This window comes from Xenopus tropicalis, chromosome 3 (genome assembly GCF_000004195.4).
Source record: "Xenopus tropicalis strain Nigerian chromosome 3, UCB_Xtro_10.0, whole genome shotgun sequence".
NCBI lineage: Eukaryota > Metazoa > Chordata > Amphibia > Anura > Pipidae > Xenopus > Xenopus tropicalis.
In genome coordinates, this window is record NC_030679.2 from 67,465,253 (window position 1) to 67,485,719 (window position 20,467).

Genomic DNA, 20,467 nt, shown 5'->3' on the forward strand with positions numbered 1-20,467 from the left:
ATACTTGGGATAGATGAGATAGAAACTGTCTATTATAAACCTTTACTGGCTTCCTGTAGCACATTAAGTAGATATTAAGAACTTAATGTGACTAATGTGGATCTCTTCCTGAAATGTGCAGCTGTAAAACAAGAACCATGAATAACCTGCTTAGATAATTTATGTGACTTGGAGCAAGTGTGCTTCCTGAGTGGAAATGATATCATCTCACAAAACATATACTTTACATTTTAGGCTTTGTCCGCCTATTTAAGTGTTGTTAAAGTCAGTATTTAAAAAAAACAAACAAACAATTTTGTCCTACAAACCCATAGAATTGAAAAATAGCAGAAGATATTTTACTGCTACATGCATGAATAACCTAGGCTTGTAAGGTGGTCCCCAACAGATCTGCTATCAAGTGGCCTGCCCCCAAAGGCTTCTCAGATTTGCAGATAGTGCCATGCATTTACTAATGCATGCTAAACTGGTCAAAAGCATTAGGTCAACAACTAGGGGTTATTTAGTACATTTAAGATGTGTCACCATATTAAGGGGCTTGTAATGCCATTAAATGTCCTATATGCATTTACACATACTGCACTCTGCAAAATCCTGAACAGTTTTTAGAAAAAATAAACTACAGTGTTCTCGAAATTTGTGAACCCTTTAAAAATTTTTATATTTCAATCAATAACATAACTGCATATGACAAAAGTAACTGAATCCTAAGGATTATCTTATAATTTAAAGAACGGGAATCCAGCAAAGCTTGATCACGAATCCAACACATTTGTGGATGTGTATCATGGCTAAAACAAAGTGGGTGTGTGAGGACCTCAGAAAAAGAGTTGTTAATTCACATAAAGCTGGAAAAAGTTACAAGACTGTTTGGACTCTACCAGTTAGGTTGTGTACAATGGAGGAAATTCAAGACCATTGGTGCCTTACCCAGAAGTGGTCAACTATCAATTTATATAATTATAAATCAAAAATATATATCAAAATATATATAAAATATATAAAAATATATATAAAAATAATGTCTAGTAGTCCAAAAGATTACAAAGGAACCCAGGGTAACTTCTAAGCAACTGAAGTAATTGGCAAATGTTGATGTGCATCAGAAGAACACTGAACAACAATGGTGTGTATGGCCAGGAAGAAAGGAGAAAGCCATTGTTGACCGTCTACAGTTTGCTCAAAATCATGTGGACAAACCAGAAGGATACTTAAGAATATTTTTGTGGATGGATGAAGCTAAAATAGAACCTAGTGGCTTAAATGGGGAGTGTTACAATTGCAGAAAGAAAAACACTACATTCCTGCACAAGAACCGAACTAGGGGTAAGTGAAAGGAGAGGCACCTACCTGGTGCCCCCCCTCGCTGTTGCGCCCTAGGCAGGTGCCTCTTCTGCCTACCCCTAGTTACGGCTCTGTTTTCAGTTAATGCCTTTGATTACTTTCCAGAATACAAAGTACTATGCAATTGCACCTCTTGTCACAGTTGAAAACATAGTGGTGTCTGGTCTCAGGATGAATTTCAACATTCTATTTAGGAGCATTCATCAATAAATAGACTGCACAATGCTTTTGCTTGTAAGATACTGCATTTGTTCAAATTTGTTGTCTAGTGGAAGAAGGACTGAAATTTCAGCAAACCCCCTTTTATGTAGTCAGGCCCCTCTGGCAGTATTAATGATGTACAGGGTGAAGTCATAAGTGGATGAATTTGGCTTTTCTACTCGCTGATTATAAAGCAGAAGTGCCAGATGTTAGAATGTAGCCTGTAAAAGAAGCACCTTGTATAGTTAATGTCCATAAATATGGAGGTTTGCAGCTATGGAAACCAGTCATATTACCATCAAACAGCAATCTAGAGCTGTTTGTTAGAAAGTGAAATCATAAAAATGTTTATTTTATGAAATGCGTCACTGGCCCTTTTATTATTCCTGCTATTGGAAACATTCTGGAGCTTGCTTATTGAAGCATTTGGAGAGTTTTAGTCTTGAAAACATTTGTTGCAGTACATGATGTGGCTCCCCACCCCACTGTGATATTTAGCATTGCTGCAGAATGCTGATGAACAAATGTTTCTGTGTTGATGTACCTGTAAATACTAAGGGGCCCATTTAACAAAGTACGATTGCTTCCAAATACAAAAAAATCATTTTCATACTGAGTGTATTTTTTTCATCTTTTTCGTTAATTTGCGCTACTTTTCCGTACTTTCATTCAAGTTTCAGTATCGTGACTTTCCTTGGGCCAGGTTGGAGCTGCAGAGTGCCGTTGAGTCCTATGGGAGGCTTCCAAAAACATCCACATACGGATTAAAGTCAGAAAGGTTTTCCCGCCGTTAACGATAGTTCGGATACGAAAATTTTGTGACTTTCGGATCGCCAATACGAAATTATCGTGACTAATACGATTTGTTCATAAGCATTTTCGTGATATTTCTGATCATCAGAAACTATCATATCTAATCCGAATTTGAACTCGTACTTTGATGAATCAGCACGTTAGAATTATTTGAACTAATAACACATACAAAGTATATTGACATTTCCACACTGGTGCAGTTCCTGAGTTGTGGAACTATACCCCCTAAACATTTTGAGTTCTCTCCTTTTTTTACCCCCTCCATACCAGTCGGACCCTGTGCACCCCTCCCCCCCCACCATTATGAGACATGAGGATGTCTTTCCTTAGCTCTGCAGTGTTGGTAGGTTGCTATTTATTATGTACTAATTTTCTCAGTTTTGTATTTTGGCTGCTTTATTAGGTCAGTATTATTTTTTCATGTTGTTGTGCCACAACCCTTTATATCCTTTAGGGGTCATTAACAACCCTGGGAGGCGCAGGTGCAGAAGCACTAAATGGCATTAGAGCTGAGACAGGGTCCAGGCAAATACAGACAATTATGGATTGGGTCTATTCCTAATTCTGTTTGTTTTGTCAGTCTTGTAAGATAGCAGTTTCTGTTAAATGGCAAAAGGCTAAATGTTTTACAAAACATTGCTTAGTTGCTTGTAACACATTTTAGTAATGTTGCAAGAGATTGCTTGTGAAACAAAACATCATTAAAGACCACACCTAATCTTATGGTTATTTAAAGCATAGATTGTTCCCTGTGTTCTTTCTTTATACATATCCATGTATAAATTGGGCTTATAATTACATTGATTTCTTAGAGCAGTTTATATTATAGAGTACACTGAAGTTAACCTGTTATTCAGGAAACTGTTGGCCCTGCCAGCTAAGTGGCATGGCATTGTACATGCATAGCAGCAACTCCAGGTCTAGCAGCAGGGGTTGTGTCAGTCCACAGCCCCAGTGGGGTGAGTGTGGAGGTGGAATGACAGGAGCACTTTCACCTTTCAAACACTTAAGTTCATTAGTGTTAAATAAGTATAGCAAAGTAAAGACTAACATTACTTAATAACAATACTTATAACTTTTTAGTAGTTTTTACCCCCCCCCCCCCCCAACAGCAGCCCAAGCAGAGAGACACAGAAGTAGGAAACTGGAAGGGGTTTTCCCTGCTACTGCTGAGTAAAGCCTGTCAGTATGGCGATCCAAATTACAGAAAGATCCCTCATCCGGAAAACCCCAGGTCTTGAGCATTCTGGATAACAGGTCTTATACCTGTTTAAGCAATTTTGCCTGTTTAGCACTCACTAAAATTTAGGACAGTATCAGCAGTGCTATAAGCCCATGGAGGCACTATAAATTCAGGCAGCTGAATCTTTTAGCAGAGGTGTCAGGGAGCCGTAATCTTGTTACCTTTCCATGAATTGAGTAGCATAACATTTTGCATTGGGTTTAAGTGGCAGAGTTAAGTTTCAAGGAGAAAAAGACTTTATTGTGGGATTGAGGTATGTAAATGATGTATTTTGATATTCGCTCCTTTCCCTGAAGGAGGGGAGATGATATCACTCCAACGTGCAGCTGAGCAGTAAAGAGTCCCATGGCTGCGGCATCCTGGGAGATGAAGTATATGACTACCCCCATGTAAAATAGATTTCAATGCAGGATGCTGCTGGAGAAGTAACTGATGCATGTTGAAAAAAAAAATGTTTTCCAGTGACAGTATTCTTTAAAGGAGAAGGAAAGGCTAATAAAGAGTTAATCTCAATTCTCTCAATAGTGCCCTTAAGTCTCCCCATATTTCTCTTGTTCAGATGATCAGAAGCCTCATAGAAAAAAAAAAAACCCGCTGAGCTTTGTAAAGAAAGTTCCCATAATGCCTCGCTCCTGCACCAAGACTGGTGTACATGCTCAGTTTGTAAGACTATGAGGAAGCTTCTTAACATTCTTGACGGAGGGGGGGAGCAGGAGAGAGGAGAGAGCTGTGTGTCTCTGGCACAGGAAAACAAAGAGACACAAATCCTGTTTCTTTTGACAGAGAACTCAGTACAGCGTATCTGTAAGTGCTTATGGTTGTATTTACATAGACCTTTCTGATAAAGCTTACTTAGTTTTTACCTTTCCTTCTCCTTTAAGCAAAACCAAGAATTACCAAAACAATTGGGTTTATAACATTAATTAGATATTATAGACAGTGTATTTTTATTCAAAGAAAGGTGTATACATTTACTTTCTGAAGTTACAGATGGTGTACACCTCTGTAACAAAAAGTGCCTAAAAGTTCAGAAGTGGCTGTATTGTAATTTCCTATATTGTGTGGAGAAATTTGACATTTTAGTAGAGGATGATTGCTCTGATAATTACAGAGAAAACAGAGCTTTAGTTAACCTATTGGTTGTTACTTGGTTGACTAGATATTTGTCTCTGAGCTATGACCTATGTTTGTTGTCCAGTATTCAAACCATATATTTAGTCTTTATATCTCCTAGATTCAGGGTGTGGGAGAAACACCCTCCCCCCTTCCCATAAAGTCATGAATACAGATCTTTTTGCAAATATGGTAGTAATATAGTTTCAATGTTCATCCTATCTGCATCTTTTTTTGACCTGATGAAGCAAGTCCTAGCTCCCCCAAATAATCATTATTTTCACTGAGGTATAATTGGCTGATGTGAGTGATTTAGGTGAGTGATAATGCTTTATTTTTATTTATTTTTGGTTATATGTGACATAGCCAGAGGTCTAGAGGCAGCAGCACTGGAGAGTAATTGCATTATAATGTGCATGAAATGCTCCCACCTTACTAATTCTGATGAATATAAACTATTATTATTGTCACTTTGGTACAGTGCTGCTGGCACAATGTGGAAACTTGTTCTATTTTAGTTTATTGAGTTACATTTACACAGTGTGTGTTTTTTGCCTTTAGTTGGGTAACAGATTAAAACAAAATCATGTTATGTAACTGTGCATAACCTGTTTATCTAGTACACAAGGCCAGCCATGTGCATTTAGCACTTGTAGGACATTTTCAATTTTGCATTTTATACTGTAAGCACAATTAAATTTTTTCTAAAATAACTGATACATTGATTTAAGAGGGTGACTAGATTTTTGAGCCTGGGTTTCTTCTGTTCCCTCAAATTTTGTAAACAGGTGCACATTTCTTGTAATGGTAATTATAAGTATTTGGTAGCTAGTTATGACACACATTTTTATATGTACGGTGGATATCAAAAGTCTACACACCCCTGGTAAAATGTCTGGTTCCTGTGCTGTATAAAAATGAGATAAAGATAAATCATTTTAGAACTTTTTCCACCTTTAATGTGACCTATGAACTGTACCACTCAATTGAAAAACAAACTGAAATATTTTAGGTGGAGGGAAGAAAAACAAAAAAACTAAAATAATGTGGTTGCATAAGTGTGCACACCCTCTTCTAACTGGGGATGTAGCTATGTTCAGAATTAAGCAATCACATTCAAAATAATGTTAAATAGGAGTGAGTTAGCATACACCTTCCATTATTTAAAGTGCCTCTGATTAACCCCAAATAAAGTTCAGCTGCTCTAATTGGTCTTTCCTGAAATTCTTTTAGTCGCATCCCACAGCAAAAGCCATGGTCCACAAAGAGCTTCCAAAGCATCAGAGGGATCTCATTGTTAAAAGATATCAGTCAGGAGAAGGGTACAAAAGAATTTCCAAGGCATTAGATATACCATGGAACACAGGGAAGACAGTCATCATCAAGTGGAGAAAATATGGCACAACAGTGACATTACCAAGAACTGGACGTCCCTCCAAAATTGATGGAAAGACAAGAAGAAAACTGGGAGGCTACCAAGAGGCCTATAGCAACATTAAAGGAGCTGCAGGAATATCTGGCAAGTACTGACTGTGTGGTACATGTGACAAAAATCTCCCGGATTCTTCATATGTCTGGGCTATGGGGTAGAGTGGCAAGATGAAAGCCTTTTCCTACGAAGAAGAACATCCAAGCCAGGCTACATTTTGCAAAAACACATCTGAAGTCTCCCAAAAACATGTGGAAAAAGGTGTTATGGTCTGATGAAACCAAGGTTGAACTTTTTGTCCATAATTCCAAAAAATATGTTTTGTGCAAAAACTATTCTGCACATCACCAAAAGAACACCATACCCACAGTGAAGCATGGTGGTGGCAGTATCATGCTTTGGGGCTGTTTTTCTTCAGCTGGAACCTGGGGCCTTAGTTAAGATAGAGGGAATTATGAACAGTTCCAAATACCAGTCAATATTGGCACAAAACCTTCAGGCTTCTGCTAGAAAGCTGGACATGAGGAGGAACTTCATCTTTCAGCATGACAACGACCCAAAGCATACATCCAAATCAACAAAGGAATGGCTTCACCGGAAGAAGATTAAAGTTTTGGAATGGCCCAGCCAGAGCTCAGACCTGAATCCGATTGAAAATCTGTGGGGTGATCTGAAGAGGGTTGTGCACAGGAGATGCCCTCACAATCTGACAGATTTGGAGTTTTTCTGCAAAGAAGAGTGGGCAAATCTTGCAAAGTCAAAATGTGCCATGCTGATAGACTCATACCCAAAAAGTCTGAGTGCTGTAATAAAATCAAAAGGTGCTTCAACAAAGTACTAGTTTAAGGGTGTGCACACTTATGCAACCACATTATTTTAATTTTTTTTGGTTTTCTTCCCTCCGCCTAAAAGATTTCAGTTTGTTTTTCAATTGAGTGGTACAGTTTATAGGTCACATTAAAGGTGGAAGAAATTCTGAAATGATTTATCTTTGTCTCATTTTTGTACAGAACAGGAACCTGACATTTTACCAGGGGTGTGTAGACTTTTGATATCCACTGTACATATAAAAATGTGTGTCATAACTAGCTACCAAATACTTATAATTACCATTACAAGAAATGTGCACCTGTTTACAAAATGAATATCAATTTTTGAGGGAACAGAAGAAACCCAGGCTCAAAAATCTAGTCACCCTCTTATATCAATGTATCAGTTATTTTAGAAAAAATGTATTTGTGCTTACAGTATAAAATGCAAAATTGAAAATGAGCTAGCTGCAGATATTTTGGATGAATGGTTTAAATATTTCCCACCCACAACATCTTCATGGGATTTGCCTTGCCAATTTCACAATCCTCCATTTCTGTTTTTTAGCCATTGATTGGTGGATTTTTTGGAATGGTCTAAAGCACCCTCTGGTTCACTGAAAAAATTATACCTGATGCAGCAAAGCAGTCACAAATCATATAATTTCCACCACAATGTTTTTAAGCTGAATTGCTGGATTTTTTTTTTTTTAAAAACTCAACAATTGCCATGGAATGTACTTACTTTTTCACATGACTGTATAAAAGAATAAACAAATGTGAGACCATCAATTGTTTATATTTTTTAATCATTCTGTACCATATCCTAAATAATCAAGTGTCAGGGCCACATAGCCCTTTCCGAGGTTATTAGCAATAACATCTCTTCATCAGGAATTTTCATAATGTTACAGTTTCTAAAACAGGAACTGAAGATATATAAGCACACAGAGACAATAGGAGACAATATAGGGCTAATTCATCCTACATACTGTTCAAGGAAACTTTATCTATACATTTGACTTTGATGGCTTTCTATTTTATTGGATAGTTCTATATTTTTTCAATAAAATATATGTTCTGGCATGTTGAGTTCTGATTATCCTTGTACGCTATGTAATATGAAGATGTAATGAGCTGGGTGTGTAGGAGATGTGAGGAATGTTCTGGGCAAAGCTTTTGGTGAGGCTTGTGAGTAAGCACAAAAGGAAAGGGTGCAGGATTTATTGAGGGAAGTGATCAGTTTGCGTGTGGGTGAGAAGGAGGAGATAAGCACAAAAGAAGGCTCATAGTAAAGAGTGTTTGGCTGTTTGTGTTTGGGAAGAGTTGGATTTTGTAGCGGTATGAATATTTATATAAGTATGATAAAGGTTTTGTTTAGTAACGTTTGAGATTTTAGCGAATGAAGTTTGAGTTGTGTAACCCCTATTTGGCTGTAATAGTCAAATTGTCCAGCTAGTAATAGAGCATGGGGTACATGCAACTCTGCCTACAGCCGACTATGGATCAGGGTTTAGGTACTAGCCTGTATCCTGCGTCTTAACCATGGCCCTATTCTAAGGGAACAATATGTGTAAGGAAGGGTACTTCCAGCTAACCTCCTGGTTGGAGCCAGAAACTGCTCTTACTATCTATAGCTATCTATCTCACTTTCCTAGAAAGTGCTATTAAGATGTTCTACTATGCTTGCTATTCCTCATTCACGGGGTCCCTGTTCACCGACTTCACTAGAGTTTATATGGTCTCTCTAGGGTAGGCTGGCTTTACTGGGGCCCTGTCGATCCCAGGCTCAATGGAACTTCTACCTGAGTCAACAGATGCAGCCAAAGAGGAAGACCCACCCCTTTGCAAAACACTATATGAGAGTGCAAAGGGTGTGGTCAGCCAAATAACCAAAAAGGCATAAGTGCAAAGGATAAACTAGATACATGGGTCTTTGCCCAGTAACAGCATAAAGAAGGAAGTGGTAGGGTTTAATGCCATAGGGGCATATTAACCCTATGGGTCCCTACACTTGCATTACTTTAATCTTTTATAATTGTCATATTTATATACAGGTATAGGACCCATTATCCAGAATGCTCGGGACCAAGTGTATTCCGGATAAGGGGTCTTTCTGTAATTTGGATCTCAATACCTTAAGTCTACTAAAAAATCAATAAACCATTAATTAAACCCAATATGATTGTTTTGCATCCAATAAGGATTATTTATATCTTAGTTGGGATCAATTACAAGGAACGGTTTTATTTCTACATAGAAAAAGGAAATCACTTTTAAAATTCTGAATTATTTGCTTATAATGGAGTCTATGGGAGACAGGCTTTCCGTAATTTGGAGCTTTCTGGATAACGGGTTTCCGGAGAGCTTGTGCCTAGGATAGCAGCTTAAGGGTGGTTGCCCTTGGTGCCTATAAAATCAAAATTTAAATAAATAAAAAAAGACCTCTCCAGCTGCCACAGGAAGCCTATTGAAATCTGGCAGGGGAGTGTGAGAGACTATAGGGCAAGTGAAGAAAGAAAATTGACCTTGCACTCAAGGGAAGTAATGTCAATAAACGCACTTCTGCAACCTGAGAAGGGGGTGGGGGTCGGGGGCGCATTTAGGTCCGGTGCTTAGAGTGGCACCGGACTTAAATACTGCCCTTTTTATAATGCAAGTGATATTATGAGAGAGAGAGATTATGCAAGAGATATTATGGAGTGGAGGGAAGTTGTTGTAAAGGTTCAGAGCCACGGGGAGACTGGGAGAATAGATGTTTTTTGTGGTAAGATTGTGTAGCTCTGAACTATACATTTGTACACATCGCCAGCATGAATCAGATAAAACAATTTCATTTAAAAAAATCTTTAAGAATAAGTAATTTTTTTTTTTTTTAAATCTCTGCAGAATAACATACCTTTCTCCCTCGTCCAGGGATCCCGCTGAACTGTATCTCTTTTACTGACTTCCTTGTCTAGCATTAAATCCCACCTCTTTGAGTTGTTCTTAGTCAAAGAAAGAAGGAGGGCTCAGAAAGCAAAAGGGCAGAGCTTCTTGCTAGACAGTCCCTAGGTTAGATAAAGTTCAGCTGCTTGTAATAGAGAAACAACATAATTCTGCATTCAGGGAAAAAGTTCTGGGAAATGTTCAGAGTAACTTTAGGGGATTTTAAAATAAAAGGCTTACTTATCCTTTAAGAGGAACAGGCTTTTTCAAAGTATTGTGTAATCTGTTTATATGTAAAATATAAACTGTTGGTTGGTGTTGGTTTAAATCCATCCCCATTTACATGGCTTATCATTCATTTGTGTGGTGAGTTTGTATTCTGTACTGTCCCTTTGGCCTTCATATTATATTCTGTGGCCTTTGGAGTCATATTGTGTCTGATCCTATAGTAACTAATCAGGATCTGTTTTTTCTCTGTAAAATTTGTGGTTATTTAAAAGGAGTCTGCGGAAAACCCTGTGTTTGGTTTTATTTCATTTTTGTGGCCTTTAGATATGCAATTTAGCTGTGTATAATCATATGATCACTTGAAATTAATTTTGTTCTCTGTTGTGAATTTGTGGTTATTTTTACTATATATCACTCATGACTTTATTTGTTGTAAGATTTGTGGGAATTATATTTACTTCACTTCACCATAATACATGCTTGGTTTCATTAAATGTTGACCACGAGCTTTGGCCATCAGCAATAATAATAGCAAGCATATATTCATATGTTACACTTTATTATGTAGCAGGGCCAGTGAGATCCCATTTGAAGTGGCGTTCTGTAAGGAAGGTATAAACTAGTAATGCAGAATTTTTTATTTATTTATTTTTTTGCAGTGGATTGTTTTGGCTTGCTTCCAAATGTTTTTTTTTTTGCAAGCAGATTTTGTGCCAAAATTGAAAAGTTTGCCAGATTTTACGTTGGGAAAAAAGTAGTTGTTTTTTTTTTTTTTTTTTTAAAAAACCCTTTTGGCATGTGAGCCAAAGCAGTTGACTGCAGAAAACCACTAATGCATTTTATGCAATTGTTTGGCAGCAACAGAAGGTTTGTCCAGTTGAAGTCAGTAACACATTTTTCTCCTTTTTATTGAAAAGAGCTTCAGTTGTTTGCCTTCCTCTTGAAGTTAGGCTTTACATGTGCAAAATGTTGAGTATCATAGACATGTTTTTTTTTCCACCTGAACCATTAATACTGGAAATTAGTACTTTTGCTGTGCTGTGCATGCTTAATGCCGTGGGCGATCACAATAGATGAGAAAATAAGAATTTACCCTGGTCTTGTGCCTTTTAAGCAAAGGTTATCAATAGCTAAGGTTATCAATTATAATCATTGCAGGGTCCAGCCCCGGTGACTAAAACTTTGCTTGTACTTTCACCAGCACTTTAATTAAAGATTTGTTCTTAACATCTATAGACTGACGCTAAATACTAAATAATAACATGATAAAGATTTACATTGGATAAATATAGATTAGTAGTTTTAACAAACACGCACAAAGAACACACACAAATATTTCATGGGCAGAGAAGAAGAGCCCGATCCTTCTTTTCATTATTTCTGTGGTGGTGTAAACATCTTATTTTATGCATTATATTTCAGTGCATTATGGTTATTTTTCTTTTATATAGCTGTGATAATTGATTTACATTGCAATAGCAAAAGTTAAAATACTCATTTACTAGCACAATATGCAAAGAGCAAACTGCATCCTTGGAAACCTATTCAAAGATGGTTAAATCTTGCAGACTCCTCTGTACCTTTTCCTTGTATGCACTTTGCTGCAGAAGGAGCATGGGTTTAGGTAGCAAGTTTGCTCTGAAATGAAAGCCTATTTTGAAGTTTACCACAAGTTGCAGTTACCTACAATTAGGGTAAAAACAGACAGGGTCGTTAGTCACCTTGATTTCTAAAAATCCAATCATGGCGACTAATCGCAACAGCGGGAACAATAACAGTTTCTCTCGCACTGCATATTTCTGTCACGACTCTGTATGGAACTCTGTGTTGCTGCGATCAGATTTTTAAAAAACACGACAACAAATCTCCCCATCTGTCTTCTTCCTTTTACTGCACTACGTAAACATAACGCTGCATTTTGTGCGTACATTGCATGTGATTTTTGAACTTCTCACTTTCTAAATGATCTATGTTTTGGGTTTTTTAATTGTGTACAGTCATTCTAACATATTTATTATACAGCAAAACTAAAAGTCACCACAGTTCATAACAGTAGAAATACTGCCGATCTTTATTCATTTCTTTTTATTTTTAGAGGTGTAATAAGTGTAAATAGATTAGATTTCCTCTGATAAAATGTGGTGAGCTGTTTTCACTGTTTTATAAACATGCCCCAATGTTTCTAGGAACAGGTCTGATTGTTTGAGCCATAGTTGGTGTTCAGTTAGGACAAACATTTGCATAAAATCATCAATGCCAAGCAAAAATTTGGGTATTTTAAACTGTCCTCCTATAAATCCAGGAATATCTTCAGCTGTAGCAACCAAATGTCTATGGACACTACCATAATTTAGGTCTAAAAACAAAAAATTATAGTTCTATCACGAGTAAGCAAAAACCCTCTGATATCCAGCTTTGAGGATACACATATTTAAATTAGTTTAAGTTTAAGTGTTTGGTTGCAAACATGTTTGTGCGTGTGTGCGTATACACTTGCTGTACTTTTGTTTGATATTCATTAGAAGCAAAGGTAGTCTTACTGTAGTTTTATATATTTACAAATAATATAAAAACATTAATGTCTAAATAGCTGAGTGCAAACATTTAGCTAACATACTGCAGTTAATATTTTCATTTTAACTAGAAAACAACACCCTAACTACCAGCTCATTTAGCTGCCTCTGTTAGACGCACTGCGTTCCACTGCTATGAGTCATATGCAGAAATCTTCATGACATTTCATTACAGATGCAAAACCTTTCCTGGAACTTACAGCTAAAGTTTTGTGTGAACAGTAGTTTCACTATCACACCCGTTAAGAACATTTAGACACATTTCAGTATTAAAACTAAAGCTGCAGAGGCCATGAAGGGAAGACAATTCTGTGTTCTTAAGTAGCTACTAATGTGCAGTTATTTTTCTTCTCTAGATTTGTTTATTTTGGGGCGAAGACACACAGCTACTAGTACTCACTCGATTGGCGTGTGCTTCTACCACCTTGCCATAGACTTTTCAGCCGGGTGCTAAGCAGTCACAAAATCCCTTGCCAAGGGTTTAGACGAACATCACAATGAAATTAAACTGCAGCACATTCTTGTTGCAAAAGTGAAAAGGTGTTTTTCTCAAGCCTCTAGTAGCAGCAACTTTTCATGGCTACAGAAATAGACAATGTTGATCATTTACTGATAATTATCTCTATGTGTGTTTTAGCAGAGGCAATTCTCAGTATTGTCTATGGCAGAAGTAGCTGCTACTAGTAGCCCAGTGTGTCTTCACCGTTAGAGGAGGTTTCTTCAATGCATATTTGCACGTGCAAAATGTATTACATGTAGGTGTAAGCTGTCATTTTGCTTTTGCTAATTAGCCATTTTTTGATAGCTATAAAAATAGCAACCTATGTAATAGAGGGAGGGCACAATAAAGAATATTTTTTGCACAATAAAGAATATTTTTGCACTTTTCACTAAATCCTGCGAATGCTGAGTTTATTTGTTTCCTGTAATCCTATATAGTAATACATCCATGTGCAACTCTTGCTTAAAGGGTTTGTTCACCTTCTAAACACTTTTTTTCAGTTCAGTTGGTTTCAGAAAGTACAATAACTTTTTTAAGTTGCTTTGTATTTTTTAATTTTACAAATTTGAATGTTCTCTAGTTTTTCAGATTGGCAGCTCAGTAATCCAGGCACACATAAATTTGCTACATTAATTGATACATACTCAGCAGCATCTGTAGACTCTTAGCAACTATTGTATCAATTATAACAGCTGAGTTTAAGAATAGCTAACAAAATTGCATACTTCACTTTCAGCATCCAGTTTGACCTGTTTCCCAGCACATAAGCACAGATAAGCCTCTACTAGCTTAAATTTCTGCCTCTTTTAGTGTGCTGTGGTTCCTCTCTGACTGCTAGTCAGTCAGAGGAGTCTTTACTGAGCATATAATACATTTTAAATTATTTCTAGAAAAACAGTAAAAAAACAGAAAAGTAAACATCCCAATGCAATCCTATCCTGATAGTAAAGAGTGGGTGCAGATTGCTTATGCCATTTAAGGGCTAGCATGAGCAAGGTAAACAGGTGTCCATTTGTATGCTTCTTTTTTGTGTTGTTCCAATATCCTAAGAGCTAGAACCTGTTGCAGTGCAGTGTTGTAATGAAACCCTGTATTTAACACCTGCCTATGGCTGCTCTTAAAGAAGAATTCATTCGATTAAGGCAATGTAGATGCCAGGTAAATGTTTCCCTCACAAACTACACTACAGACACACCGTAGTGTGGCCCCCTAGTATTATAGTTTTAGTTTTAGTACATGATACCCACATTTCCTTAATGGGTTTTGTATATGACTTCCTTGACCCCAAGCACATTGGGTCTTGTGATTATACTGCACCAAAGGCACAATTGGCACTTGCATTCCAAAACACCAGGAGGTACATGTTCTATGGTTATTTGTAGTGAATAGCCATGGATTAACATGCACATCTGGTAACAATAAAAAAGGTAAATCTTAACAGGAAAAGTGTGGAGAGAATTTTTAGTTAGACAATGTTCAGATAGTATCAGAATATTACCTATGTATTATCATAATCCAATTTGGATTCTTCTTTTTTAGTCTTTAATCATGACACTACTCTCCTTTTCTTATTTTTACCCCAGAAAAATGTGAAAAAGAAAATATGGATATAGAAGACACAAGTCTTTATAGGAACAAATGCGTTCAAACTGACCTAGAAGAACGGTCCATATTGGAAGATAACAGCAATAGCCAACCCATCAAAGGTAATGTATTTGCATTTGTTAGCATTATCCTGAAATAGAAATTTAAAAGGAAAATTTCTACTTTTTGTATGTACCATAGATAAACCATTAATATATTTTAAACCTCCCCACTTAATGTTGCAAGTTGCAATAAAATTGCGCATTTGTTGTTCAAATACAGCAGCTTTAGAGTTATCATTTAGTAAAATTTGTCTATATCACTTGATTTGAATTGTAAAGTGTTTGAATTGTTTGAGCTACCTGTTTCTTCACAGATGAAAGGGTCTGTGATGTAACACATTTTGTATGTATTTGATATATATCTTTTAAAGTGTAGATTATAATGTGGCAATAATGAGGGTGCTTGTTTTCATGCAAAATCTGAATTATGGGAGCGGGGGGGTTGTAATTTATAATTTTATTCTTTTTTTCAAAACAAAAAGTGTTGTGTAGCGCACACATCAGTTAATTTGTAAATATATGTTAAACAAAATAGAGATTTGTTTTTAATTGTTTAAAAGGAGACCGTCCCAACTCAATATGTCAGTTAAAAAGGCCTTATGTTGAAAATGTGCTCAGCCAGGTGAAAAAAAAAAAAAGCTATGCACCGCATCATTTACATTCTCTATGCAGTAGGGCATCAAGAGGAAGCCCTTCCCCAAATGCTTCAGTAAGGGCATGATGAAATGATGCACCTCTCATCACTTAAAGGAGATGATGCTTCAGATGATCAGAAGCATCATAGGAAAAAAAAAAACGCTGAGCTCTGTAAAGAAAATTCTCATAATGCCTCACTCACTTGCCTGCACCAAGACCAAGACCCCTGTACATGTGCCAGTTAGTTAGACTGTGCGGAAGCTTCCTGCTGATTGGCTCAGATCACAAATTCCTAATGGGGGGAGGGAGTTCTTGGCATTCTTGAGGGAGAGGGGAGAGAGCTGCGTGTCTGTGGCACAGGAATTACAGACACAATGAATCTTTTTTTAGAGAAGTCAGTGCAGCGTTTCTGTGAGTGCTTATGGCTGTATTTACATAGCCCTTTCTGATAAAGCTTACTTAGTTTTTTACCTTTCCTTCTCCTTTAACAGAAGTTATCCCTTTCCAACTGTCTGATCCAGTCATGATTTATTGTGTATGATCTCTACAGGGCCCTGTTGGGGTTATGTAATAAAGTTTGCTCAGGTGCAGTAATCCATAGCAACGATCAGTAAATGATCTCTGCCTAGATACAAGAGGAGTTGATTATTTTCTTCCACACTCACACAGGGCTCATCGTGCAAAGGCAAATCTTAGCTAAGATAGTAGCACTGGCCTGGCCCATTGACTGGCATGGCTGCAAAGAGCAACTGAAGAACAGAAAGACCTGCTTTTAGGAAAGCCATAACAATATTAAATTCATTAAAGCAGCAAATATTTATTATGAATTATAAAAGCACCATATTGTACTGTTTATTCAAAGGACCACTGTACACTTAGGGGCATATTTATTATGCTGTGTAAAACTAATTCGCCGAAAAAACGGAGTAAAAAGCTGTGTAAAATAAATGGAAAAGATCGCCATCTGAACGCCGGATATTAGGCCGTTATTTTCCATACGTTCCGGTGGAAGAAAAAACGCGTAAAACAATTACGCCGATTTTACGCCGTTTTTTACGCCATTTTTACACAGCGAAACCTGGCGATGTGTGGCGAATTTTCTTGTCGTTTTTTACACAGCATAATAAATATGCCCCTTAGTTTTTTTTTTTGTAAAGGGGAATCTAAGTGCTGGCTTCCTCAGTGATATTATGCATTGTTTTTTGGGCAACTCAGTACAAGAGAGACACTTTAACACGGTCACGGGTGTTTTTTAACCAACTGAAAGACATTGGAAGAAGTGCCCCTTGTGCCATGAGTTTATTAGAGCAGGCATAAGAGCTTTATGAGTACTCTGGACAGTTGTGGTTGCACAAAGTTTTCCTTAGTTGGCATAGAATGTATGCCAATCATTAATGGTACAGTACGTGTGTCTAAAGCCATTCCTTGCACTTCTGCATTGCTCAGTACCACTATTTTCCTCCTGCCTCCTCCTCTAATTGCACAATAGTGTACCTATTTGTAAAGAGGAACCTTGGTGTTATTGCTCTTGCTTTTCCCACAGAGGCCTGTGGCAAATCAATGCAGCAAACTTGGCACAGACCTAATTTGCACATTGATCGCTGGAAATGGCAATATCAGAAGATTTTCAGCACAATGTCTCATTGAAAGAACGCATAACTGTAGTTTTCTTTGAATTGTAAGGAAAAACATTTGCATTGTGGGTTGTGCTCTTATTTACCCCTATAGGAATGGACAAGGCTGACCCTTTCTATGCCCTGCAGCTCTCTTCAGCATATGGATATCATGCTAAGTGCTGACACCCCCCTCATTTCTCTGGAATGCACCAGCTGGGTTGCTAGTGTACGCTAGTAAAATCTGTGCCAGGAGTGAAAAACTCTGTGCTTCTCAAATTACTGAAATTTCTTCTTAAAGGAGAGTAATATACAATGCAGCCACAGTTTATCACAGAGGCCAGTGCTCATGTGTGACAACATAAAATATATAATAACCCCCACCAGTGGAGTAGAAGGAGGCAATAAGCCTCTGGTCAGCTAGCCTGGAAGACAGTGGTAGTCTATCTAAGGGTTATACTGGAAGCTGAGGTTTTAACATCTTTATAAAAAACAGGGAGAAAAATCAAAGGTATAATAAAAATACAGGTATGTGACCTATTATACAGAATGCTTAGGACCAGGGGGTTTTTTGGTAAGGGATCTTACCATTATTTGGATCTCCTTACCTTAAAGGAGAAGGAAAGCCTAAGTCACTTGGGGGTGCCAAAATGTTAGGCACCCCCAAGTGACATTAATTGCTTACCTTGTACCCCGGGCTGGTGCCACTGTTAGGAGAGAACAACCCAGGGTAGCTGCGAGCGCTTCTTAATTCCTTGTTGGCGCGTTGCGCATGCGCAGTAGAGTGAAAAGCCGATCTTTAACAAGAAAGTCTGCTTTTCACTCTAATGCACATGCGCCGGCCGCTGGAATTCGCTGCTGAAGAAATGCGGAAGAAGGAAGCACTCGCTGCAGGTACCAGCCCGGGGTACAAGGTAAGTGATTTAAGTCACTTTGGGGTGCCTAACATTTTGGTACCCCCAAGTGACTTAGCCTTTCCTTCTCCTTTAAGTTTACTTAAAATCATTTAAATGTTAATTTAACCCAGTAGGATTGTTATACAAATATAAAGTCATTTTGGCTGAACTGCAGCACTGTTTCAGCATCTTGAGGAAACCATCCCCAGAAGAGTATAAGCAGTTGTAGCAGTAAATAGAACTACAAACTTCTTTTCAGAGTATGATCTGCAATTGTCCGGATGTTTTGACTGTATATTGTATCATGCCCCTGTCAGGATATGGTACTGGCAGTGGGAGTTCCTTTTAAAGGAAAATGAAAATATTGGGGGTAGAGTAGCTATAGTTAGCCAGGGGTATATCTGGGAGCCTACAATAAAATTAGACGTGGTTGTAATATTTTGGTAAGAGATTTGCCATTACAGTCAGTGGTGGTGAGAAGCGGCAAACAAATTGCCACCACTCTTCTTTGAAATATCACTGTGTATGGTCGGAAATGGTGCTTTTTTTCACCCCAGAGCCCAGCACATTGGCATGACCAAGAGGGGACAGAGGGCTCCTTATACAGTCATTATACTGATTAGAGAAGCCTCTTGCATAGTGTATTAAATCTTTAGCAGTCTGCATGCCGTCAGAGGAATAATAAGGCTTTTAAAATGCTGTGAGGAACAGTTTCTGCATGTTTATTAGTTTGATTTTTTCTGAAAGCTAGAAACACTGGAGTAAATACTCCAACTTCTTTAGACATATTTATAAGTATTTTCCACATTTTAATTTTTAGTTTTGCAGGACAAACAATATTAAAATCATATGAGCAAAATGCATTTGATTTAAAGGGGACCTATCACCAACACATACAAAGTATATTAAAAGTTCTTTAAAAATGAAACCTAAATTCTTTTTTTTAATTAATTCATCCATACCTGTTAAAAATGTATTTAAACATCTGAGCTGTCAATCATTTATTGCCTGCCCAGCCTCTATGCCTGAAGCAATTTTGTTGTAGGCTCCCATGACATTCCCATGTCATAAAGCACCAGAAAGGATGCTATCCCTACTCTTGGAACAAACTTTGAACCCGAATGCATCCAGTTTTTTATTATGTGCACCCACAGTTGCATTTGCTGTGGTCAGCCCTAAAAATGCTGACATTTGTGGGAGAAACACTCCATTATCTGTTAAAAACATGGAAAATTGTGCTGTACTTTTTATTTTTACAAGCCCTATAAAGTACAAGTGAGAGAAGGAATTTAAAATCTGGCTTTACCCAGACAACCTTTTTCTAAGAGTGACCCTTCTCCTTACATCTGCCCTTAGTATAAATCAACAGCTAACAAAATATTGTCACCTTTTGGGATATAAAATAATGTATGACAAAACAGTGCTTTGTTGTATTGTGTTATAGCTCTATTACTGACTTCGGTTCTAGTTTGACATTATTGGTATTGTGGCCAGCCAAAAGCGTTTGGAAGTTTTACATATCATAAACAGGAAAAAAAACTTTTTTTTCTCATAGAGGCCTGTTTATTAACGTTCCAATTTTTATGGTTTTAGAGATTTTTAAAACCACAACTAAACTCATTTCCACTAAAACCATGAATGTCTAGTCATTTATTAAGTGAGAAAGAAGGAAAGAATGGTAAGAACAGGAAATCCACAAATTTTTTATGGTTTTTACGATTTCCATAAATCTTCATGGACTTTCAATTAGAAAAAAAAAAAAAAAACCCCGAAGAAATTTAAAACCATGAATTACACAAATTGTTACAATTTGCTAGACAACTCCCATTGAGTTCAACATGACCTTGAGCTTTTAGATGGCGAAATTTTACATTAGTGTTTTTTGTGGTACACCTGTTATCCAAAATGCTCGGGACCTGGGGTTTTCTAGATAAAAGGTCTTTCCATAATTCAGATCTCCTACCTTAAATCTACTAAAAAAATTATTTAAACAGTAATTAAACCCAATAGGCTTGTTTTGCCTCCATTAAGGATTCATTATATCTTAGTTGGGATCAAATACAAGGTAACTATTTTATTATTACAGAGAAGAAGGAAAGCATTTTTAAAAATGTGAATTATTTAATTTAAATGGAGTTTTATGGGTTTCCAGATAAGGGGTCCGATACCTGTATTGACATAATAAATGGTGAAAAAATTGTTTTTTCACAAAAATCTCAAGTTTTGGTGCCAAAATCCTGAAAAAAAAAAATTTGAATGTTAGTAAATGGCTCCCATAGACTTCTCATAGAAAAGGTATATGTTTGCAATCACTGGTGTCCCACTGTGTTAAGGATAATTATGTATATCTTTTTTTTTTTAATTCATCTTGTATTAATACATCTTGTACTGACCCCATTCCCTGCCTAGTGGAAAAGTAGGTAGCTCTTTCAGTCATTACAGACCATGTTGGTATTACAGGTAAAGGTATTTTTTTCAAAAGGCAGCAGGCAT

The 20,467-nt window shown here is 37.2% G+C and overlaps 1 protein-coding gene across 5 annotated transcripts in view; it reads left to right on the forward strand.

Annotated features, from left to right (window-relative positions):
• The window catches only part of mdfic (MyoD family inhibitor domain containing), a 57,644-nt gene that overhangs the window by 9,112 nt on the left and 28,065 nt on the right, over positions 1-20,467 (forward strand). For all 5 annotated transcript variants that reach the window (XM_031898968.1, XM_002932817.5, XM_004912981.4 and 2 more), the window contains exon 3: positions 14,767-14,889. In XM_031898968.1, the coding sequence (XP_031754828.1) occupies positions 14,767-14,889 (123 nt within the window). The remainder of the gene's footprint in view (positions 1-14,766; positions 14,890-20,467) is intronic.